This window comes from Diceros bicornis, chromosome 8, assembly GCF_020826845.1.
Source record: "Diceros bicornis minor isolate mBicDic1 chromosome 8, mDicBic1.mat.cur, whole genome shotgun sequence".
Taxonomy (NCBI): Eukaryota; Metazoa; Chordata; class Mammalia; order Perissodactyla; family Rhinocerotidae; genus Diceros; species Diceros bicornis.
Window position 1 is genome coordinate 54,009,929 of NC_080747.1, and position 25,808 is coordinate 54,035,736.

The 25,808-nt window shown below is 36.3% G+C and overlaps 1 protein-coding gene across 1 annotated transcript; it reads right to left on the reverse strand.

The window, feature by feature from the left end:
- Nucleotides 1-648: 648 nt before the first annotated feature.
- Nucleotides 649-15,534, reverse strand: LOC131409240 (transmembrane protease serine 11B-like protein). The gene is made up of 10 exons (XM_058546335.1): nt 15,503-15,534; nt 13,737-13,852; nt 8,055-8,173; nt 7,889-7,956; nt 5,405-5,565; nt 4,658-4,696; nt 3,958-4,132; nt 2,937-3,196; nt 2,315-2,457; nt 649-1,476 (listed from the first exon to the last, which is right to left on the reverse strand). The coding sequence occupies exons 1-10, from the start codon at nt 15,532-15,534 to the stop codon at nt 1,315-1,317; spliced, it is 1,275 nt and encodes a 424-aa protein (XP_058402318.1). The 3' UTR covers nt 649-1,314.
- Between the last annotated feature and the right edge of the window lie 10,274 nt (nt 15,535-25,808).

Here is a 25,808-nt window from a genome sequence, read left to right on the forward strand (position 1 = left end):
TTTTTGTTTTTGTAAATTTTTTATTGAGATCATATTACTTTACAACATTATGTGAATTTCCCTGCGTCCCTTGAAAATGCAAAATCAGCCTGGTGACAGAGTCCTTTCCCAGGAAGTCCAGAAGCCATCTCAAGATGAGTGGGGTGGCCGGCAGCTTGCACACCTTGGAAGCCACCTTCCCCTGAGAGACAGGGCATGCCCTGGGCGCTGCCTGCCCCCCACCTCTGTGGCTTCCTGAAGAACCACTTCCTAGACCTGGAGCTGAAACTCATCTGGAAGATGGGCGACAGGCTGGCCAGCCCCAAGCTGGTCTGGTCCAGTGTCATCCTCAAGCATGAGTAGGAGCCTCCCATGCCCAGTAGCCTTTGAGGGGCCTACCCACTGCATCCCCCTGGCCTGCCTGAGCCTCTCCCTCCAGCTTCAAGGTAGCTTTTTAACCACCCTGGAGCCCTCTCCCAAGGCATGGAGAAAGTGGGAAGAATACCAGAAAGAGGAAAGAGAAAAAGCCACATGCAAAAGACTCTTAAGAAAACAAACAAAAAGGAAAGAGAGTAAATTCATATTGGACAAAGATAGATAGTCTGCTTTTAAATTTGTTTTAATTAAAATGCATTACACATTTACATGGTTCAGAGCTACATCTTTTTATCTATGTTACAAATAAAGAATTTTCACAGAAACCTGTATCAACACTGAAGAATTAGTGTACCTGGTCTCTGTAAGTCTAAAATGTGTTGTTTTGCCTAGTTTTGAGGATGACGCAATTCTTTCACAATGATTGCAAGAGTTGATCAAGACCGCAGCAGAAAAAAAAAAGATTCTCAGTGCCTAAATTCTGACCAGATTTAGTTCACAACGACACCCCTTCCACAAAATCTATGACTTGAAGGCAGATACAGCATGTTCCAACCCAACTCTCAGAATGTTTTGGTTGCAGTCTCTCACAGTGCTCTCTGCTAACTTGCGATGGACAAGGACATACTTTCATAATTCCAGAAAGTCTGAATGACTAAAACTAGAGCTTTATGCTGTGCTGAGATAATCATGATGTAGGTCCACGAAATAGAAAACAAATCACAATAGTCCATTTTTGACAGGAGTAATTTCTTTGCATAGGCCTTCCTTGACTAATCATGAGATTTCTTTTTTTTGTCTTGTAGAGTCTGTTTAAAACTGAAGTTCATAAATACTCCCTCAGGACCACAGTTCTTTCAAAACAGCCATTGTACACACTAATTTAAAATGCATGTTAAATAAGGCTTAGGAGTAACAGGGAAAAGTGAGCTAAGATAGTTGCTACAAGATGCTTTTCTCTTAGATACCAGTCTTGGAGGCAATCCAGTTGCGGTAGGCGGTTACTCGTGTGTAGACACCCGGCTTATTGATTTTACCACATTCGACTCCCCAGCTCACTATTCCAACAAGGTACCAAATATTTCGAGAATTGGGATAAACTAGTGGTCCTCCAGAGTCACCCTAATTAAACAAAGAATATTTATCATTATGAGAATTTACTTCCAGATACATTACTTACACTAAGTGAGAAACCCAGATGAAGTTTGTGATTCAGGCTTCATAGAGACCCTAGGAAGGTATACGGTGTCAGTCCCTGCATCACCCTAACCACAACTGTGACTGGCCAGAATATATTCCCTGGGGCTCTTTGGGGTTGACCTGAACCTTGAAGGCATGAACTGATAAGTTACAAGGTCTGGTTCTATGAGAAAGCTTTTGGGAAACATATATTATGGATATACTTTGAATATGGGGCTTCATGTATGAGAAAAGTAGCCAGAACCCTAGCCATGAGGAGGCTAAGAAAGGAAGAGAAATAGGCTGGAAGTAACTGAAAAATTTCTGAGACTGATCCTTTCTTGAAATATAGTTAAGAATACGGACTGTGATGCTACACTTCTTTGGTTTGTATGCCAGCTCTCCCACTTACTAGTTGTGTGACCTTGTGCAAATTACTTTACCTTCCTTTGCCTCAGTTTCCTCACCTATAAAATGATAATAATGATAGTACCTACATCACAAGTTTATGGTGAGGATTAAGTGGATTAATACTTGTAAAGGACTTCAGTCAGTGCTTAGCTCAGAGTTAAGTCCAAGATAAGTATTTGTTAAACACTTATAAACACATATTGCTTATAGGGGAGAATTACTTTAGTGCCAAAGCCAAGAGGGAGTTTGACAGGATTGTCAAAGTGCAAATTAATTGAAGCACAGAATTGTCTCCCTATTGATGATTTTCCTAAAACAATAGCAGTTACTTATATACTATGTGGGAAATGTGAATAACTTCCAGACTTACCTGGCAGGCATCGATGTTTCCTTCCATGTACCCAGCACATAGCATTGTGTCTTGTACCAGACCATTATATGCTTCCCTAGCGTTACAAGTGTTTGTATCAATAATCTTCACAGGTGCTTTCTGAAGTAACACTGGATATTCACCTACAGGAAGTAAACATTATCAGCAAAAGAGCTGCTCTGAAACAGAGCAGGATGGAAACCTTGTTTTTTGTCCTCTGTGCATTAAGACCAATATTTGACTCTTGCTTATTCTTAGGATGAAAAAGCCCACTCAGTTCCCTCACACAAACCAGTGAAAAAGAAATGTTCAAAGAATAACTTGAAACATCTTTCTAACGCTGCTTTTCTATGTCCTTATCTCTCTTTTTACATCTTTGGACCAAAACTTTCTCAATTAGGTTCTCCAGGTTAGGGAGTTTCTGCAACCAAATTGGTCTCCTTGGAATGTTGCAAACCAAGGCACATTGCAAAGTTATAACTCCATATGTGCCATTCCCTGAGGGATAGCCTGGGAGTAGTGGCATCTGGAGGTAAATGATGCCTTTGGCTCTAACTAAATCACTAATTTGTCTTGCTGCTTTTGTACTTTACACACTACGTTAAGTTTTCACTGGACTTACCATCATATGAAAGTGCTCCCCATCCTGTAACGACAACTCCTTCACCTGCTGCAAAAATCTGTGTGGCTTCAGGAAGACAAACTCGATGTACATCATTCTTAAATAAAACTTTTTCAGTGAGCAGGATGACTGCAATATCATCATGATGTTCACCCTGGATGTAGTCTTCATGAATAATAATTTGTTGAACACCATGTTGCATATAGGGGGGATTTACTTTAGTGCCAAAGCTGACAGTATAGTTTCTTGGATTTTTTGTCCTAAAGAAACAAAAATCATGTAGTTTGTATTTATTTCAAAATAATAGAAATACGGCCTGCATCTACTATGCTCTTTTCATGACATTAATATTTACTTGCTCTGTAGTCCATTAGCAGTGATAAAATATGATATTTTAACTCATTTTAAAAATCTTGTTTGAGTCCCTACACTATAAACTATGTAAGGCGATGGGGATACAGAAATAAAAACAAATAACCCATGCCTTCAAGAAATGTAAATCTAATGAAAGATTGGCATAAATACAAGCAGTTATAATTTCGTAAATGGTTGTGTATATATTTAACAAGACCACAAAACAGGAGGATTTAAATCTGCATGCTCTAGAGAATGGAAGATTTCCTAGGGAAAGTAGCATTTTAGATGAGACTATAGAGCTGAGTCATATTTGCCTAAAAGATGAGGAGAAGGGGACAAGTATGTGCAGAGGCAGAGGGAAGTATGAAACAGGATCATATGTTTTAGCTACTACAAGTAGTTTGGGATGTCTGGAGTATAAAGTGATGAGAGAGAAGAATCATGTAAGAAAAAAATGTAGTATCAAGAATGAATGACTTTTCCTATTTTACTGATTAGATAGGAAAGCCTTAGATTGGCTTACCAAATAATTTGTCTTCCAAAATAAGACACTTTTGAGAATGAAAGGGAGTGCTACTGATAATTAAGCTGGGATAACAGGTGTAAACTGGAACTGTTCTAGGGCCATTGGTATCCTTAGCCTTAGACAATATGATGAACTTACTTTTGAAAGCAGTGAGCTGCAGTCACCAGGGATCTTTCACTGATCAAAGATGCCCCACAGTAGTGTTGGCCATTCTTTTTGAGACTTGCTTGCCACGGCCATTCTCCTTCCTGAGCACTGGAACCTCCCTTGACTCTATCATATGTAGGTGACATCCTTGCTCGTCTCCCACAGCCTGTCAGAAAGAGTTAGTTTTGTTCCACTGAGAATAGGAAGATACTGTTTAGTTGATTACAAAGCCAAGAGTGAGCTGAGTTATTCTGCTATGGTTCTATCTGGCAATATCTTGCACGGACAATATCTTATTTGAATAGAATATAATCTGCACAGGAATCACTAGCAGCCCCTGGATCACCTCCATATCTCCAAGAAACTTCAGCACTTGGAGAATGTGAAAGCTACGGGAGGTAGATAAAGTCATGGTTAAGTCCATGGGCTCTGCAACCAGGCTCCCTGGTTTGAATTCTGGCCTCACCGCTTACAAGCTGGATGAATTTTGGCAAATTGTTTCACTTCTTTGTGTTTCAGTTTCCCCATCTCTAAAATGGGATCAATAATAATACCTATCTCTAGAATTGTTGTGAGGATTAAGTGACTTCTATGTAAAGCACTTAGAACTCTGCCTGACCAAGAGTAACAAATCTTGACTGCTGTGTTTTAGATCATCTCAAACATTTAATTAAAAAGTATCTGAACTTACGGTTGTTGATAATCTTTTCAGCATTGACCTTACTGATTTCTGAAATAGAACAAAAAAGCCCACAGTAAATTTAATACCTAGCATTAGTCTACTGACCCTAGGGCCAATGGAATAAGATCCTAGGTCCAGCAGAGTAGAGGGTCCAGAAATAATTTGCAATCTCAGGATGAAATGTCAATAGAAAGGAGAGAATATTGGTTTATATGAATTGTTCTTTTACAATATGTGAATGTATAATGTGGAAATTCTATCTTCATAGTTCCACATAAGACACTTATTTTTTTTTATTGGAATTGTATTCTATATCAACTAAAGTGGAAAATTGCCAGTATCTTTCCTTAGAAGAATAAGAAGACCCACAGTGAACCCGATTCCTTTCAGTACACAAAAATAACTTTAAAAAAGTGACCTGGCTTATAATGGCAGATTGTATGCTGTTTTTGCAAGTTATAGGAGATCACAAAAAGAATAGCAAGACACGCTTTTACTTACAAGGATCATTCAAAGTCTTACTATTTGCTTTAGAATGAGAAGCAGCATTTTTATCCCAGGACCAATTTTAAGGTGTGGCATTATTATGATTTGCATATGTTTTTAATAATGAAGAATACAAATTATTTCTCTGATATAAAACAGAATTATTCATTACAAAAACTATATTGAAGATTAGCTTTGTGCCTGGTGCATATATGTGTTAGGGATAAAAAGATGAAAGTAACACTGCTCCCATCTCATACATAAGCTTACCCACAAGCCTTAGGGAGTTAGGATCTGTAGTCAAGGATCCTGAGTGGTTCCACAGCATCTGACGTAAGATGTTTTCAATTCTTCCTCTTATGTTTTCCTTCACTGATCTGGGCGCCTTGAATATCAGCCATATGTGTGCTGTCACACTGTTGCTATCAGGACTGGAAACAACATAAAGGTTTCATATGTTGCTAAAAAAATAGCATTTCCTTCCTCATTCCCTGATCTTTCATATCTTGGTTCCTTCTGCTTTTTTATGGGTTTGTAGAGTGCCTTCACTTTAGGTTAATCACAGGATCGTTCATCTGCCTATTTACTTGGTGACAGTATGCATGAAGCTATATTATTCAGTTTAGAGGACAAGTAGTTCTACAAATCTGAAAACTAAGAAAGGCCTGAGGCAGAGGGTAGAAGTATCACATAAGAACTGAGATCATTTATTAATGCATTCATCAGTCATTTATAGAGCAACTGCTATAGACAAGTGTCTGGGCTAAGTGCTATTGGGTAATCAAGGGTGACTAACACATGATTACTACCCTCAAGGCATTTCCAGGGGAGATAAGACATGTATACAAATGATGATAATATATGAGTTAGAAGTGATAAGATAGTTATCTTATTTGCAGATAGTTAGAAGAATGATAAGTCATTTTTTACTTAAAGGATCAGAGAAATTTTCATGGAAGAGGTGACATACCCACTGAACCGTAAAGTATTTTCATTGCTACTTTACCATCAAGCAGAAAATTTCATCAGGTAAAGAAGAGGAGAAATAGTACTCCAGAATAACTGAGTAGCAACAATATTATTAGCATTTGTTGAGCATTTGCTGTGTTCCAGGTACTTTCTTATCACATTTGTAATCACACTTAGTCTCCACAACAACCCTGCAGGTTAGGTGTCATTATCTTGATTTTATAGACAAGGAAAAATTGAAGGTCTGAGAGATTATCTAATGTGCTCAAGATTACATGGCTACTAAACTAGGATCCAGATTTGGTACAATTGACTCTATAACCTGGGCTCTTTACACTATGCCCTCTATCTCCCTATAATCAGTCAGCCAGTGACAACAGTGTCGAGGAGACTGAGCTCAGATAGGGGAGGATCTTTAATTCTAGCCAAGAGGTAGCCATGAGGAGAAGTTGTTGAGTAAAACCGTACTTGAGGAAGATTAACCTGACTGTGATGTTCAGGGCAGATTTGATTGGGATTGGGAAAAGGAGAGCAGCCCAAGAGGGTGGCCAATGGACATGTAGGAATTGTCAAGCAACCCTGAAGCTAATATCTGAAGTGGCATTATTTTGCTTTGGATCTCCCTAACAGATGACCCACCTTTTGGCATATAAATCAACAATTATTCCTCGGAAGTACTCAGTTCACACAAGTTTGATTATTGTAGCAGAGTGTGCCACAATGAAAATCTCTGTCTTGTAGCCTCTCCATGACTTCCTATTGTCCCACGCTTCCTATAGATACCTGAAGTTATAAGCATAGGAAAACAAAGCAGGAGCCTTCTGGTGGTTGTGGTCATCTTTAAGAGATAGCTGGGCCCTTCAATTTTAGTCTCTCATTTCTTTCCAACACTAAAATTGGACCCTAAGGTTAATGCTCGTTGAGATCTTGATCAATTCTGCAATTCCAAGAGTTCCAGAAGCAGGGAAAGAAGGCAGACATAGTCTGGTGGCATTGGTGAAGGTAAAAGCAACAATTGCCTTCATTTGAAATGTGTTTATTTGCACATATTTCCACATACATTATCTTCTTTGATCCTGAGTGCAGTTTTATGAGGGAGGCAGTGTAGATGTTATTATCAATATTTCATAGATAGGGAAGCAGACTCAAAATGATGTAGTGACTTGACCAAGGCTCTAGAGCTAGGAAGTGGCAAAGGCTGGTTTCACGTTGTCTAACTCCTTTTCTGGGGCTCCCTCCGCTATACCATGCTGCTCTAAACCCATACACAGGGAACATAGCACAGCTATTTCACTTCTTGTTATTGTGACTAGAAAGATTTCCTTGGCATGAAAGCCTGATGTTGATATTCTCTCTTCTACCCTATAAGAACTTTAGGGCAGTTCTACAAGGTGTTTAGCTGACTTGCAAGCAGACGGACACGAGAAAACAGTATTCATGTTATACTGCTAAATAAAAATCTTAAAGCATCAAACATTGGTCTAAGGGACCATCTAATGTTTGCTGGACATAAAAATTTAAGAAACCAGAGGGATATATCATCTGTAATTTAAGGATTGATACATTCTCATTGATCTAATGAATGCAACTATATAGTTTGATCTTTGCTTTGGTTTTATACTGAACAGTTAATCTGACACTTAGCCAAGGATAATGCTGAATATTAGTAACTCATTGGCTAATGACTATAACATATCAATAGACTCTTTTTGCAGAGGAACTTGAAGTATAACGGTATGCATGATGGGTTGATCTCTTTTCTGATTGTTATTGTTAGTTACTTACACCAGTGTGATGACTTGAGAATTGATATATTGTCTGTAAATGTCAGAACTTTGAAATGCATCAACCATCTGTTAAAGAGAACATAGAGTCAAACATCAAATTCCAATAATACATTTATATTTCAGAAAACTAACAATGAAATAAACATAGGAAAATACTAATTTACCTTAGTCTCAAGAATTTTGCTAAGATAGTTAGTTTCTGTTGATGTCTCCCTTTCATAATTTCTATTATATGGGATGTCCAGCACTTTGAAGGTACCTTGGTAATAGTAGGTTGTGTTTTCTGTGAGATAAAGAAATGATCCAAGAATTATTTAAGTGAAATGCATTTCAAATTCAGTTATAGATTACATTGTAATACCAACTAATGTGTATTGTGCTCATACTAAATATTGGTAAACCCTGTGACTCTTTCATGGCACAGTTGCCTAGATAACCTGGGCATTGTGAGAAGTGTGTGTAAGACCAAGAATGGAGCAGATATATATCAGACAAAGGTCAGAAAGAAGAGTAACATCTTGATTAAAACAGATAGGCCTAAATCCTAGAAATGAGACTTCTGTCTAGAATAATTAATTGCCAGGCTATAGGTAAAAATAGTTATCATTTATTAAATATCTATGTGAAGATACTTTATAAAAATCATATGAAGTATACCCATTTTTCAGGAGAAATGTAGTCTCAGAGATATTTGATAACTTATCCAACATCATATGACTACTAAGAAAATCCCAGGATCAAAATTTGATCTATCTGATTCCAAAGCCCATGCCTAATACATTACATTTCCTTCCTAAATTTTCATAGATACTAAACTGTTTGATATATGACATTTCTTACCTCTAATATATGATAAATATTAACCATCTAGGAATATGCTAGATACTACATAATAACAGTGCCTACCATATAGTAAGCACTAAATAAATATTAATATTATTTTGCAATATGATCATTGCCTTTGAAGACCATCTTGTGGAAGAGATAGGTTCAATATGGATGAAATCATTCCTAATGAGGTACTCATAAGGATATAATTAAATGATAAAGTTAATTGTTCAACTACACGTTCTATATGAATGCAGAGAAGGGAGACATCACAATTAAAATAAAATATGGCGTCATTAAAATTGTGGTGAAAATATTTAACAGTGAGAAAGGTGATGGAAAAGGAAGTCAGAAAGCTCTAAAAAAGATGCTGAAAATGGGTTGGCTATAAATAATAATTTGTGAATGAACATTGTTAATTGTAGTTAGCTTCTCTGTGCATCATGGACCTTTTACTATAGAGGACAAGTTTTGCAATGGTAGTTTACCAGGTTTTACCGTAAGTAGCAAAAGTAGACCTTAAAACTATTCAATTTTCTTTTGCATAATACAGTATTTACAATGCATCCTTCAGTTCTTTATTTAGATTCCTAAATATTTCTACCTATTACAATAATTATGCATCCATGAATATTCTTCAGTGTAAATAAATATATTGGCAAGATACAAACTTCGTGGAGCACTTTTCTCAAGGCCAGGGGATAAACTGAATACTTAATATCTAAGATATTTACGACTGAAAAACCATACTCTAGAACAAGGCAATCAACTTTTGAGTATCCTATTCTTAATTTAATTCTAAGCAGCAATCCTAATGGGCCACTGAGGTTGCTCATTATGCTGAGGTCACTGTGAATACAGCCATTGTGCTCTGATGGCACCTGATGAGATGAAAATAATCCCTTAGGAACGGGATATCAATAAGGCATACTTGCACCTTGTGATTAACATTCCCATCTCTATAAATGGTTCAAATGCCAATATGAATTGAGAGAGATGGATAGGGATAGAAAGACGGAAATTGCTTTGCAACTTTCCATGACTTGATTACCTATAACTTATTTCTGTAAAGAAAATTTAAAGCTTAAACTCACACATATTTTGTTTGTTTGTTTGTTTGTTTGTTTTTACTAAGAGTGCTCTGGGTGCAATAATAGAGTTTAAGCATGAATTATTAGAACATTTCTTCTTAAAGCTAACAGAGTAAAAGCACTTCTTCTACATTCTCCTGTCTTTAAGCCCAGAAAAAGAACAAAAGATAGGGTAGAGGGTTCAATTCCAAGGAAACAAAAGAAAACAGCCACAACTCCAAACCAAAGACTATGAAGCAAACATGACAAAAACTGTGAAATACACTAAGGTGAGGAGTGATATAGATCAGAGATACATCTCACAAGTCGAGTTGAATGAAAATTTTTCTAAAAGGTCTCAACAATTCTGTGATTTAAGTAATAAGACTTCAGGTTCTGCAAAAAGATAAGGAATATTTCTGTAGACACTTATTTTGACACTGCAAAACGGCAGCAATGCAAATAAAAGTGAAACCATACCAATGTGCCACTTTTATTATATATGATCTTATCTCCCAGCTGAGGCAACCTGCCAGAGGTAAGCTGAAGTGGAGAAGGGAAGGAAGTCAGGATCACTATATCATAATTCAGAGTCTGTGAATTAAGGAGCTTTCCTCAGGGCCATCCTAGCTTCCTAAGTGTTAAAAACTGAAGGTAAATTTGCCCTACCGTTAAAGAAAGTAACAGATTGGATAAGAGGATGTTTGAGATGACAAACCTAACTATAAGCTGCAAACTCTCCTTGCCAATCAGCCACCCCTAGACTCACTTCCCACAGTATTCTTTAGAAAACATCTTACCCAGATCAAGAAGAGTCAATAATAGTTATAGTGGATCCAGTTGGTAACTTGTATATAGATGTTGAAGGGGAAAAAAGCCAAAGGAGGAAAGAATATAAACAAAAATTAGAAAAGGAATTATCAAGGGAACAGAGGAAGAAAGAGTTTTAACAGCTAGTTCCCATTGTCTTGAAGATATTACAGAAAAAAGAGCTCAACAATATACAACAATTCAGTCAAGAAGAAAAGCTGCAGAATTCAGTAAAGAAATGGAAGAGAAAAATAAGACTGTAACAGATGCAAACCACTTTGGAAACAACAGATGAAGATTAAAAAGACTATGACTTGGAAGATAAGCTTGAGAAAAACAAACAAAATGAGATGGAAAAGGAAAACAATATAAAATTATTATCTAGGGAATGAACTGCATGAGAGGCAAAGGAGATCCAACAAATGCATTTTTGATGTTCCTGACAAAAGAACTGAACAAATGAATTTGAATCTGTAGCTTAAAAGGGCCCACTGTGTTCTAAGAAAAATTGATACAGGATGAACATGATACTAAGACAGACTGGACTTCGTGAATTTAAAAAATAAAAAGTATTAACAGTGGAGAAAGTAAAGATTTGTGCCATTTTAAACAAAAGAACCCTAAACAGCACCAGGAACTTCTGTAAGTAGGGGTGGAAGTGTGACTAAAAGTGGGAAGATTGGTTGAAACAGCTAGATCCAATTCTCCCCCTCAATTGCTGGGGTTTTTAGATCAGGGAAACTGAGACACAGTTGAGGGCAGGTGTACCATACTCGAAATCTATATGTTGGGTTTTTTCCCCAACTTGACTACAGAAAGCTAGCAGCCAGAAATGTATCCACACAAAACAAGGGAAGCTTTTTTCTCTAATTGGGAATTCTGACCAATCCAAGAGAAAAGACCTAAATACAGTGGTAACTTGGATTCTCTCAACAAAACAACTTGGATAGGACAGTCTACATTAAAAGCGATTGTTCAACAGACACTCCTTTCGTAGAGAATTTCCAGTTAGCTCTTTAATCCCTGATATTAAGTATTAACAGACACTAAAAGATAAATATATATTTGAGGAAAGTATCTAATATGAAATACTACCAAAAGAAGCAGAGAAAATCTTGGAGGAAAGAGACTAAAAATTAAAACAAATTATTATATTCAGAAAATATTTAAGAAAAAAGATCAAGGTGTTACACAAAAGACTATCTAGATAGCAAAGAAGATACTGTAGCAAATAAAAACATAATAGCAGAAATAAAGAATTCAGTAAAAGAATTAGAAAATAAATTTGAGAAAATGACCACTAAAGTGATTTTTAAGTGCCTGAAGGATGGAAAATAGAAAAGATAAGAATATTAGAGGCAACATTTAGGAGGCCTAATATCCAAATTATAAGATTTCCAGAAATAGAGTAAAGAAGACAGGGACTCATCAAAGAAATAATCTAAGAACATTTTCAGGAACTGAAGTACGTAAGTTTCTAGATTGAAAGGATCCTCTAAATGCCAGCACAAAGGGTGAGAGATCTAGACTATGCCATATCACCATAAAATCTGAAAATACTGGGGACAAAGAAAAAAATCCAATAAGACTTTAGAAGTTCAGAGAGTAGGAAAAGAGAGCTCATTCAAAATCTCTAGAATCAAAATGTCACCACACTTCTTGCCAGAAACTTTGAAAGCAAAAAGACAATAGAGTTTTAGCCTCCAACTTCAGAGGAAAATTTTTTCCAACCTAGAATTATATACTATTAATGAAAGTTAAGAGTAAAATTAAGACATTTCAGACATGAATTGTCAAAAATATATGCTTTCCAGAAAGCTCCTGGAGTATGCATTTCACCACAACTGAGTGAATAAAATAATAAAAAAGAAATATGGAATCTAGCCATTAGGGGATCAAATCCAACAGAAAATTGAAAGTAATCCCTAGGATGTTGCTGAAGGGAAATCCCAAGTTGACAGCTATGTAGTCAGGGTGTGAATGTGTATAGATCCTCATCTCCCATAGTAGAAAGTGAATAGGTAATACCGATAACTGAAAAATTAGGTAATAGCAACATTAAGAACCAATTTAAAGAGTTGAAAGTGGTTGCCTCTGAGAAATGGGAAATAGGGGTAGTGGAGGAGGAGCTGCATTTTTCATAAAAAAGCTCTGACAATTTGACTTTTTAAACTGTTGAGTATACATAGCTTTGGGAGGAAAAAAATGCAAGCATGGCAAAGTCATGGAAAAAGTTGATGGTAAGCATATGCTCCATTTAAATATATGTAAATATATATCCAAAACTAAATAACTGTAGTAATTATGATTACAAGCCAGAATGAAGTGTTATAAATGTTGACAATGTAAAGAGAATAATATTGCTAACAAACTACTGGGAAGTGTTGGAGAAAAATTAGAAGTGTAAGTATGCTGATTTTCTTTTCTTTCATAGCAGGATGTAAATAAGATAATGTCTAAAGTTAAAACACATGGTTTTAAAAAAATAACTCCAACTTTTCTCATGTTTTCAAACTTTTTTAAAATCTATGTTAAAATGATTTTTTATATTGATGTCTTTATTATGAAGAAAAATTAGTTGAAATTCAATATTCTTTCATTTCTCTTCTTCACATAAAAGTGTAATATTTTAATTATAAAATAACATATGTAATACCATGTTGGTAGCGTACTTGTTCTGCCTATGAATTATCTACAACTTTGTATCTCTATATGGTATACACTCTTTTACCTGTGTATATTCAAAAAGATGTCTGTAATACAGTGTTTAGCAAATGTTAACAGTGCTTATTTCTGGAATCTTGGGTTATTGATTTTATTTTATTATTATTATTTTTTTGATGAGGAAGATTGGCCCTGAGCTAACATCTGTTGCCAATCTTCCTCTATTTGTATGTGGGATGCCACCACAGCATGGCTTCATGAGCAGTATGTAGGTCCATGCCTGGGATCTGAACCTGCGGACCCCAGCCACCAAAGTGGACCGTGGGAACCCAACCACTACACCACAGGGCCAGCCCCTGATGGCCATTTTAAAGGGAGATAATTCATTGTTTGCAACTGCCTCTTTGTCTTTTGTAGAAATGGAAATAAAGTTTACAACAAACTGAAATAAATAAAAATGTATTCTTTACCAACCTACGGCCAGAAAATGAACCAGGAGACCAATAGTTATTCCCAGGATTGCCAACACTCCAAACACAATGAGGGCAATCATCCATAGTGGCAAAGATGTACGGGAAGCTGTGACTGGTCTGCAAGTAAAGGACATGAATATGAAGGAGGTATCAGAAGAACCACAGTCGTTTCAAATCTTTATTTCTCTCCTCTTGCTCATCCCTAGAAGTTTCACAATTTAGGCACAGTAGTAGCAAAAGACATTTGAAGAAGAAAGAAGAAAGGAAGGAAGGAAGGAAGGAAAAAAGGAAGAAAGGAAGAAGAGGAATTCTGCCATGGGAGTATAACAGAAATCCTGCCTGAGTTGCCAGGCTGCCAGCTTGTCCTATGGATTTCAGACTTGCCAACCTCACAATTGTGTGAAGCAATTCCTTAAAATAAAATCTCTCTCTTGGCCAGCCCAGTGGCTAGTGGTTAAGTTCTTGTGCTCCGCTTTGGTGGCCCATGGTTTGCAGGTTCAGATCCTGGGTGCGCCACACACGGCTTATCAAGCCGTGCTGTGGTGGCGTCCCACATACAAAGTAGGGGAAGATTGGAACAAATGTTAGCTCAGCAAGAATCTTCCTCAAGTAAAAAGATGAAGATTGGCAACAGATGTTAGCTCAGAGCCAGTCTTCCTCACCAAAGAAATAAAATAAAATAAAACAAAATAAAATAAAATAAAATAAAATCTCTCTCTCAATTTAGAGAGAGAGAGATTGATAGATCAATCGATCCTGTTGGTTATATATCATATATAACTATATATCTATATGCTTATATATCTGTATCTACCTAGCTATATCTCTATCTATCCATCGAGAAAGAGAGAGAGAGAGAGAGGGAGAGAAAGAGAAAGAGATACCCTATTGGTTCTGTTTCTCTGGAGGATCCTGACTGATAGAGAGGCAACAACAAGAAGAACTTTCAATGCCATGCAAAGGTGTTGAGATTTTTGTCTTAAATATTGGGGGACTTCCAAGTGTGATTGGAGGATGACCTTAATCAGAATTACCTGGGAGTGCTTATTAAATATGCAGATTATGATATCTACCTCAGATCTAGTAAATTTGAATTTCCAGAGGGACCTGAGAGTTTGCACTTTAACACTCCTGGTGATGTAGATTCTCACTAAACTATGTGATGTCTTCATGGCAATATATTGATAAATTTTACTCTAGCCAGGAAATATCATCCAGTTTTTCAGATCAGAAGTAGCATCAGGGGAAGTGTGTATGATGTATTGGATAAAAATAAATTGGGTTGATGCTTTCAAGAGAACAAGATTTTTTTCAATCCCTCCTCTATCTATATTTTTTCACTCTCTTGGAAAAATATTTCACACTTATTCTTTTTTTCTCAAACCCCCAGCACCATCTGCTGCATCCTCAATCTTAGGTGATAACCTAAGCTCCTAGTCCACTGAGAAAATGGAAGGCATCAAAAGAGAATATTTACAACTCCATCATCACATTTGTGAACTTCTCTTCATCTGTACTCCAGACTGCTTTTTCCTCACGTTTCTATAAATAAACTGTGCCCCTGTCATAGACCAACCTCTCCACCATCTCTTCTCACTCTCCAACCTATGTTTCTAACCTATGTTCTAGCCATTTCAAACTACTCAGAGTTCCATGGACAACCAGACTATTTCATGCCTCTATGTCCTTGCACACTCTGGTCCTTCTGCCTAAAACATCCACCTCAAGTCTACCCAGTCAGCCGCCACTCAAACTTTATCACTCAACTTGGTCATCTCCTCTTCAGTGAAGTCGTCCATGGTTACCCTATTATGGATCTACAATGAGAGTAATTTTTATTTTTACAGGGCAATGTTTTCACCTTTAGTCGTGACCATGTTTGGTCTAAGACCATGTCGCTATTTGTTGTCATTGTTGTTTTATACCCAAGGGCATAGTGTGGTGTCTAGTACATTATAGATAATATTTGAAGGAGTGAATGAATGAAGCCAAGAGATGTTAAGGACAACTAGATCATGAACATAGATCAGAGGGATACAGATTATGGAAAGCTTTCAGTGCTAATCAGAAGAGTTTTGACCTCATCCTGTGGAAACGACTAACATGAAGACATGCAGTGCTTAGGAAGATGAATGTCAAGCAGTCTGCATGCTGATAGTTTAAGGGAGGGAGAAAAAATGAAAGGGGAGGATCAGTGAGGAAAGAGGCTGCTGTAATCCAGGGGAATGGAGTGTTGGAGTGTTGGGATCCTGGATGGTGGTAATAAGAAAAGAAAGACAGTGATGAATTTGAGAAAGTTTACAGTAGAATATTCGTTAGACCTTGGTAACTAATTAGCTGTATTGCTCAAGGACAGGAATATGTAAAAGATGACACAAGATTTTACCTCAAGAAGTAAAAAAGAGTAAAATGAAGTATAGAAGACCTAACCCGGGGAGAAAAATGGTAAATACTTTGTATCTTGATTTTGAAAGATATTTAAATTTCTAGTACACATTTAGAAATATCAGATTGGTGGTTAACTGAGGAACCATAGTTGGGATGTCAGCTTATGAGTCATCCAAAAACAGAGAAGAAACAAAGCTGTGAAACTGGATTAGTATATTATAGTGCTTGTTATATAACATATTGTACAAAATTGATATCTCTCTTTCCAAGGCAGACATTTGTTTTCATCCTAACTACAATTAATTTATCTTAATTTTGTCATACCCTTCCTGAATTTCACAGTCTCATTGTTTGCTATCTCTCAAGAGACTTTAAATTGTCAGCATATGTTTCTTAACTGTCAAATTCAAAATATTGTTCACCTTTCAGTGATGGGTAAGCTCTTACCTCATCTCACAAGCATTCGGCTCCGCCAAAGCTGCTTTGCTCACTGCTTGGTTCTCTAATCTTTACTCTACGTCCTTTTTTACTTTTCTGTCTCTCATGAACTAATTACTTTTTTTCCTAGTCATTTCTTAATTGGGGATATATTTGCACATTTCTTGTTTGGACTGGTTTTATTTTTAAATCTTTACCTCGGAACAAGACTTCATATAAATTCAGGCAATTTTTTTTCTTTTATGTATACAATTTCTTTTAAGAATTTGTATTCTTATAAGAACAGAAATAAATCTAAATCTATTAAGATATATCTATAAGATATGTCATTAAATCTAATAAAATTTCTTAGAATTCATCCAGACGCTATGATTTGAAAGTGGAGGACTGAAATAACTTCCTAACTTTCAATTGTCCTTCATTGAAAACATGGTGGCATTTTATATTTACATTCCCTATCCTCTTTTTCCATTTTGATTGTGGCTTGTTACCAGGCTAGATGCTTCTCTGAGTTGTAGTTACCTTTGACTCATAACCTAAAGATCTTACAAATCATGACACAGATTAAATAGCTGCTTAAAAATGACAGACTTCCCAGGCAGAAAAATCACTCAGCTATTAAGATAATATTTCTAGTAGTCCCTACTACAAATTCTTCTGAAAAATCACATAAAGAGAATTACTGGAAGGGGACACAGAATATCAATTATATTTTGCCATGAAAAAACTGCTGGCCATGAACTCTCAGTGCTACCTTGGCAAGGATCTAAAACACAGCTTTCTTCCGAGATTGTTCCCATTCCCTCCTATAGAACTAACCCTAAGAAAAAAATTGAAATTGATAAATGTGGTTTTGAAATCTTTACTTCCACTTCTAGTGTTCCTTTTCTTCCTCTCGTCCGTTCATCGTTCAAGCACCCATATGCCACCACAAGATTGAGTAAGATCTCTTCAAACGCACCTGCAGAATCAACCATGTTTCCAAATCCCTCCAAGCTCTTCTGGGCAATGAGATTGAGGCCCCATTCTGAGAAGCTAACCATTGAATTAGGTTTTGAACCTTTCCTAGGTAACTAAGAGTGCTTAGAAACAATGGCTTAATCTTTTGAAATTTTTCAGGTTAGGACTTCACACAAGTGTCAAAACGTTGAAGGAGAAGGATGAGGTGCCCTATAAATAGAAAAAATATCATCCACCAAGAATAAAGGTGATGAATATCTTATAGGCAAAATAAAACAAAACAAAACAATCATGCTGTTTTCTCTCCACTTTTAAATGTGTGTGATCTGATAGATCAGAAATGTGGCTAAAAGAAAACATCATGGTTATGAAGAATATAACATCTTTAATAAAGAAATCACACAAAATAAATAATTTACTTTAGTTTAAGAAAAAAATGTTCGTAGTATATTCTATCACAGTGAGTATGCTCTTTCTAATCACATTTTTATAGGAATACTGATATTGTGAAAATATATATGTGTCTTAAAAGGCTCAATTCTTGACTCAAGAAGTACATTTTTAAAGGAATATTTGTGTCACGCATGCATTTATATTCACAGTTGTCTGAACATTAAATATTTTATAATTAGGTTCACTTAATTTTTCTTGTTGCATATACTTTTAAAAATGCCTTGCGAGCTAAAAGTATATTTTTAAAAGGGCTTTGAGGCCGGCCCCATGGCGTAGCGGTTAAGTGCGTGAGCTCCGCTGCTGGCGGCCCGGGTTCGGATCCTGGGCATGCACCCACTCACCGCTTGTCAGGCCATGCTGTGGCGGCAGCCCACGTAAAGTGGAGGAAGATGGGCACAGATGTTAGCTCAGGGTCAGACTTCCTCAGCAAAAAAAAAGAGGAGGATTGGCATGGATGTTAGCTCAGCGCTGATCTTCCTCACAAAAAAAATATATAAATAAAATAAAAGTGCATTAATGCTCACTGTTCATGGAACATAACAATTATCTAGTTAATTATTAAATTAAATATTAATTATTAAAGATAAACAGCACATACATATATATAATTATACTATTCTAGTTCATGAACATTTTACAGATAAGAATACAGGGTTTTATATATGATTCTACACAGAACACCTATGAAGCAATGGTACTGTGAGATTGAAGACAATGTTCACGAAGGCACTCTAGAAAGCACAAGATGTTAAACAAATACAAGGGAGTCATAATCCTCTCACTACCAATAACAATTTAACATTTGTTTTATAAGAGAAGAAAATTTTCTCTCTGCTTCTGCCTCTCCACTTTTATAACAGTCATGCATTTGTATTATTTTTTATTTACAGGATGTTAAGCTGCATGTCACCTTTCTGAAGCACTCCTCAAATCACTACATAAAACTACAGATTCCAGACACAAATGCTTGTATGTGACAGGTTTTTCTCCATACAGGAAATCCAAAATGCTGAGGAAAAATTACAAATTCCCCCCTAAACTCAATTATTTTACCACAACCTTTGGGTGGAAGTCATACTGGGGAAACTGTTAATTCTATTTATGTCAGAATTTCAGGCAAGTAAATCTCCACTTACCTATACATAACGTGGTGATATAATGGCTGTTGATGTTCAAAAAGATAAAGGAAATTTCTGCTCTTCTTTTGTCCTGATCAGTGGTTCCCAGGTAAATGTGCCAATCACAATGGTACTTGGGATTTTAAGGGCTGGGTACAATAGCAAAAAGCAATTAAGAGGAAACTTGTTTAACAAGTGTTGGTGACAGCTGTGGATCTGTGGTTTACAGGAAGAAATGAAAATTCTGAGTGGATACTTAAAAAAAGACAATAGACGTAACTTGGATTGGTCATCTGAGAGGTCCACCCAAGAAATATCACCTCAGATTTGTGAATCAGTGTTCTGACTCAGGTTCCATCCAACCCTTTCATGATACAGAGCTCCTCCCCAGTGAAACCACCTGTAACCAGTAGAGCAGTCTCTGACAAATGATAAAACATATGCTGTTTTTTCATACAGTAATCCTGCTACAGCATTACTCATTTGAAACATGCTTAATCTAAAAATTCTCACTGGGATTCTATACATACTGTTGCAGGAATGGATTTACAGATGGAGATAGATTTTGGTATAAGAAATATCAGTTCTTTTTTGGTAATTATTTATAGGAAATGGAACTAATTTACCTAGTCAAGAGTTGTTTTACTGAGTGAATGGATTGTTTTTGGGTGACACACCAAATTCTTATGAAAACAAAAAATCAAGAGGTCATTTAGATACTTAAGATACAAATATCTACATTCTTGGCACTGTCTGTCATAACTTTAACCATTCACTCACTCTATTCATTCATTCATTCAAGAAATGTTTTCCATGTACTTCCTGAGGCTGTACGTTGTTCCTAGTAGCAGAAATAATAATGGATATAATAAAGTTCTTGCCTTCATTGAGCTTACATTCTGATAAGAAAGACAGAGGAACACTCAAGAAAATAGTAAATATGTAATTTAATATGAGATGTTTACACATGCTATAAAGATAACAAAGCAGAGTAATTGGATAGAAAGTGTGGTGTGGGGAGGGTGAGTGGATGGGTGGCTCTCTTTAGGGTGGTCAGGAAAGGCCTTTCTGAGAGGGAGGCTTTTGAGCAGAGACCTGAATGATGATATTAATTAGCATCACTCATCTTCCTAAAACACATATTCTTGACATTTATCTATTTAAAAATCTTCAAAACTCTCAACTTCTTTCAGGATAAAGTATAAAGTTCTCTGGTTGATATTCAAGGCCCTTTATAATGCCATCTCTCTTTATCCATGTTGTTCCATAGTAGTATGGTGTAACAGATAGGGCATGACTCCTATTCCAATGCCAGGTCCACTTGGTAACTAGCTGTTTGACATAAATCTCTCTGAGCTTCAGCTTTCTCCTGGGTAAAAATGAACTCTAACAAGATCATACTTGTAAGCTTGTTGTATCAACCGAGACAATGTATACCAAATGCTTGGCACAATGCCCAGGATATTGTATTATCTTAACAATGCCTTTACCTAAAACTTGACTTTACTTGAGCCATTTCTCACAGTTCCATTCCCTGAATGGAAAATGCTTTCCTACCTCCATGTTTGTATTAATGCTGTTTAATACTCCCAGAAATACTGCCACTTCTACCTATCCCATGTTTATTCATGCTTCGTGGTCCAACCTAATTGCCACTTCCTTCATGAAACCTTCCCTGTAAAGCGTTAACCTCTTTGATCTTTTTGTTCTGGCCTCCAATATTTACTGTCATCTGCTATGTTATGTTGATTTGTATTTAAATCTGTCCTGTGGATGGTCCCATCACCTCATGAAAACGTAAGCTGCTTGATTGAAGGTGAGAACTGTATCTTATATTTCTTTGTTTTTCATAATGATCACCACAGTACTTAGAATCCAGTAGGTATTCAGCAAATAAGTTATATGTTTCAAAAAAATGATTATCATCCAAAATATGTAGACCTCCTAAAAGTTAATAAAATATTTTAAAATCTCAATAGTAAGTAGGGATAGGATTTTAACAGAGTATTCACAGAAGAAATACAGATAGGCAATTAACGTATAGAAAATGCTTAACATCATCTATTAGTAATTATAGAAATGTACATTAAAACAATAATATAACTACTAAAATTAAAAATTAAAAATATTATTTCAAGATTTGGTAAGCATATGGGGAAATGGACTCTCATGTGTTAAAGGTAGGAGTTAGAATTAAGGCAACAACCTTAGAGGGCAGCTTGGCAGCATCTATTTAATTTTAAAACTATATCCCCTATAACCAAGCAGTTTTACTTCTAGGTATTTATCTAGATATCTATCCTGGTACATGTAATCAAACAGGAATATATGAGCATGTTTATTACAAAGTTTGCAGTAGCAAAAAAAAAAAAAAACCAGAAAAAAATTATTAACCTGTAGAAGAAAGGTTAAATAAACTATGGTATATCAATATTATGGAAAGTTATTCAGATGTCAAAAGGAATGAGATTAGAGTAGATATGGTGATTGACTCATTCATCCTCCATTTTAAGGTCCCTTTCTATGCTGCAGAGATTGGAAAGCTTAAAATGACATCTCCCAGACTCCCTTGTGGTTAGAATTCTGGATACAAATTAGATTCTGACAGCTAGATGTACTCACACGAAACTTGGAAGGAAGAAACAAGTCAGATACTTTCTAAGTCAGAAATGAGGCTGCTTTTGGATTCTTGCTGGTAAAAGATCGTGGATATATGATTCTTCCTGCAGCAGCATTCCACTGTCCATTCTCCAGCTTCCTGGGAGCCAAGAAACAATTTTAGAGCAGGCAGAGACCAGACCAACTTGTGGGTCTCAAGGGCTGTAGTGGTAATATCAGCGGTGCTAGTGGCTCTCTGAACCCTGGATCTTAGCTATTGAATTCAATAATGCCAGTTGCAGTCTCTTCCCAGGGCATCAGTTCTCTAGTATTCTGTGGATCATCCTTGAGGCTTAGCCTAGACCCTGCACCCCCAGCCTTTCCGACAATTTTTGAAGTACAAGATTTCTTGCTTCAAGTTTCTTTTTGCTTAAAATGCCTTTACTGCTCTGAACCCTGACTGATATATAGTTGTATATCTATAGGAAGACTTCAAGAAAAATTATTGAGTAAAAATACAGAATGTAGAATAATAATTCAACAGACACCATTAATACTTAACAGAAACAGTAAATAATATTTCACATTTTAATGGGTGCTAATATGTGTATGTCGAGGAAAAGAGAGAATTCTTTCACCCTTTTCCCTTTCTGGTTCTTACGGCTGCTTGAATAATTAAAATGACAAAAGGCAGGTTAGCAGGAGAAAACCAAACAAAGTTTAATACATGTACAGGGGAAATTCACATAAGCATGAAGAGTTCCAAAGACAGTCAGGCAAAATGAGGTACATATGTCTTTTTGCACTAAGAAAAGGAGATAGAGACTTCAAAAGGGGAGAAGGCAATTTACAAGATGATGAAAAGAGTTAATATTTGGTGAACAAATATTTGCTGGGCCATCTATGGACAGTAGGATTCAAGAGAGAACTTTTGATAAAACGGCCCTTGCTAGATGCCTTCCTGCCTACCACACCTAGAGTTGTCTATAGTGATAGCTCCCAGAGGCCCTTCTGTTTTAAATTCTTTCAGACAATTTGGGAGAAGGTCAAATGTTCTTCCCGAGCCTTCTGGGCCTTGATTGTCTTCAACTTAGAATAATCTGCATAAGAGAGTGACACATCTTGGGGCGTCCTGCCATGAACCCCATCATGTGCTTAAATTCATGGATCTCTTTATGAAAAGATAAATAAATATATGAAAAGGTCTGGAAGGATTCACAAAAAAATAATTACCCCTGAGGAGAAGGAAAGAGACCAAAATTGAAAATGATGATTAAAGAAACTTTAGCTTGATCTATAATGGATTCATTTTCTCACAAGGATAATGTATTAATACACTGCTTATGTAATAAAAAATTTTTTTAATATATTTGTTGAAATGAAATAAAAGCTTATCCTTAATATGGATCTGAGTAGAGAAAAAGGGTGGAATTAGCAACAAAATACACGTTCTCGGGGAGTCAGGGCCAAATTAATATTGGCTAAAAGTAAATTGTATTTGTTGGCTTTGTAGAACTTTCCAGGAGGAGATGATGGCTTGATGAAAATAATCACAAAATCCATGAGAACACAGTGGATAAATTCTCACACAAAGGCACGAGCTAATTTTTAAAGGGTGGTAGGAGTTTACAAAAAAAAAAAGTCAGAGAAAAATATTTTAGACAAGAAGTACATCATCTGGGAAAGCCCAGGACAGCTTGTTGCAGAAATCTTAAGTAACAGTGGGATTGGAACACAGGTTAAATGCAAGGGCACAATAGGAGATAAAACACGGACCTATGTAGCAGCCAGCTCCCAATGGTGCGTTTCAGTTTTATGCAGTTGGGCACAGTGATTACCTTCATTGAAACAGCCACAGGTCCAGGATCACAGAGATGGAAAAGAGCCCTTGAGAAGCTCACCGTCTAGTGGGATAGTCACATGCATAAACAGATAATTTTTATATCTTGTGGAAAGTGCAATGACAGGTATGTGCCAGGGGCAATCTGGAGCACCATCCTGAGGATGTCAGGAAAGGCATCCTGGTAGGAAGAAACACCTGAGCTCTGTCTTGATAATGGATAGCAAGAGTCAAGCTTTTTATGGATTTGCAAGTCATAGTCATAATAAAGAGTTTAGATTTTATTCTCTAAGGGTGTTGAGATGGGGGCGATGGGAGTGGGTAGGATTTTAAGCAGGAGAGAGAAGTGCTCCTAGACTAATTCTCTCTGATTACTAAGACTTTGTCCCTGCTCTGATCCTGACTTCATTTGATTCCTCTTAATCCTTTCTCTTTCATCAAATGACTAGGAAGGAAAATGTGGAGACAATCTCTCTTTACCCTGGCTAGTCATTTCTGCCTTGCTGAACATTTGTTTTTTTTTTTGGTAAATGAGATAATTCTGACTTAAAGAGCATAAATCTAGGCTTATAAAACCAAAGATACTTATTAATGGAATTGTTGTGTAATAAGTACTCATATTTAGTGAAAATAAAGTTTTATTTACTCAACGATGAGTGTCAACTGTGACAAATATTAAATGAAGATAATTAAATTTTTTGAGGAAACAACATAAAACATGACAGAATTATTTTAGTTTCATAATTAAGCATACTAATTGCAGACAATACAACATTATAATAACATATAATTGTCTTTCCTAGAATCCTTTAATTACCCATTATAAACTGCAAACCTGAAATGTTTTTGACACATCACTAAGAAATGTTTCAAAAATAACATCTTCTGAAACTTCCTCTTGCACTGAAGTTAAGAAAAATGAAAACCAATAAAAAAGCTTATTCACCTCAGTCACTAGCAGGTAGTACTTAAGGCATTTAACAAAACATTTGGCACATGGTCAAAAAGCTAGTTTGCAGTGTTGTGGAATAGACATTGTGCTCCAGTTGCATATTCTGGTGAAGATTTCTTTTAAATGCATAAATGATGAATAATTACATTCAGTAATGTGCTGGTATTTAACAACCAGGTCTCAGGACCAGAGATTGGAACTAATTTGTAACATTGGCCAATTTCCATGATGTAAATACTCACACCACGGCCAATTTCAAGCTACCCACATGACATCATCAAACATGAATTGGGGAAGGGGTGTGCAGTAGCACTCTACTATATTTGTTTTTACCACACAGATATAATAGATATAAATAAATACTAATAAAATGTAGAAAAATAATTAGGACATGATGAGTTTTGGGTATTTAATACCCTTAGTTTTCAACTATGATGTGTTTCACAATTGGCTAACATAACTCCTGAACTTCTAACATTCAACTTGTACATTGGTGCAAGCTAGCTTCAGCACACCACTGCTGCACTTTTAAGTATTAAAATTTGCAAAGATTTCACAGGTTTGCATATTTGAAAGAACTCATAAGATTCCATAGGGAATACTTACATAAAGCTTTTATTTAAAACAAAGGATACAGCACATCAAGGGAGTGCAGGCAAGCATTGGGAGACCAAAACATACAAGTGCAAGCACCCCACAGTCCTTATTCACACACATACATATTTTGTCTCCAGATTGAATCACTGAAATCTGTTAACTTCAAGAGACCTCAAGGCAGAAGTTCCCAGCAGGGTCTTGGATTAACAAACAAACTGGCCCAGGGGTTGCCAGGAAAGTTTCAGACTTTAAACCTCACATAAATCCCACCGGCCTTAGTTTGGCCAAGAGTCAAAGCCAAGTATCCAGGCATTTCCAGATATAATGATAGACCTTCCTCAGTCAGTTGTAGATCCTACACAAAATCCAATAATGAAAATAGCAAAGGATAATATTTCAAATATCTATTACCCTAGATGACTCCAGGACCATTTTTTTTGAGATGTGGAAGACTGAGGAAAGATGAAGAATTCTGTTTTGACAAACTAATGTTAATTGCCTATTAGACTTTCAAGTCTAATAGAAATTTTAGGTATATGCAACTGGAGGTCCAGGGAGAAGTCAAACTAAAGTTAAAACATTTGGGAGTTGTTAACGAATAGTTAGTATTGAAAGCATTGAACTGGATAAGATTATCTAGCATAGTAGTGTAAGTAGAGAAGAGGAGAAATCTGAGGACAGAGCTCTGGGGCACTCTAACATTTAGAGTTTAGGAAGATGTAGAAGATT

Excerpts from the sequence above, each read along its gene's own strand:
- LOC131409240 (XM_058546335.1), bottom strand. The coding sequence starts at position 15,534 with ATGGACGACTTCACTGAAGAGGAGATGACCAA. Across the intron at positions 8,174-13,736 it reads GGTTCATTTTCTGGCCGTAG|AAAACACAACCTACTATTAC; the intron begins GTTGGTAAAGAA and ends TTTATCTCACAG. Across the intron at positions 4,133-4,657 it reads TGAAAAGATTATCAACAACC|GCTGTGGGAGACGAGCAAGG; the intron begins GTAAGTTCAGAT and ends TCTTTCTGACAG.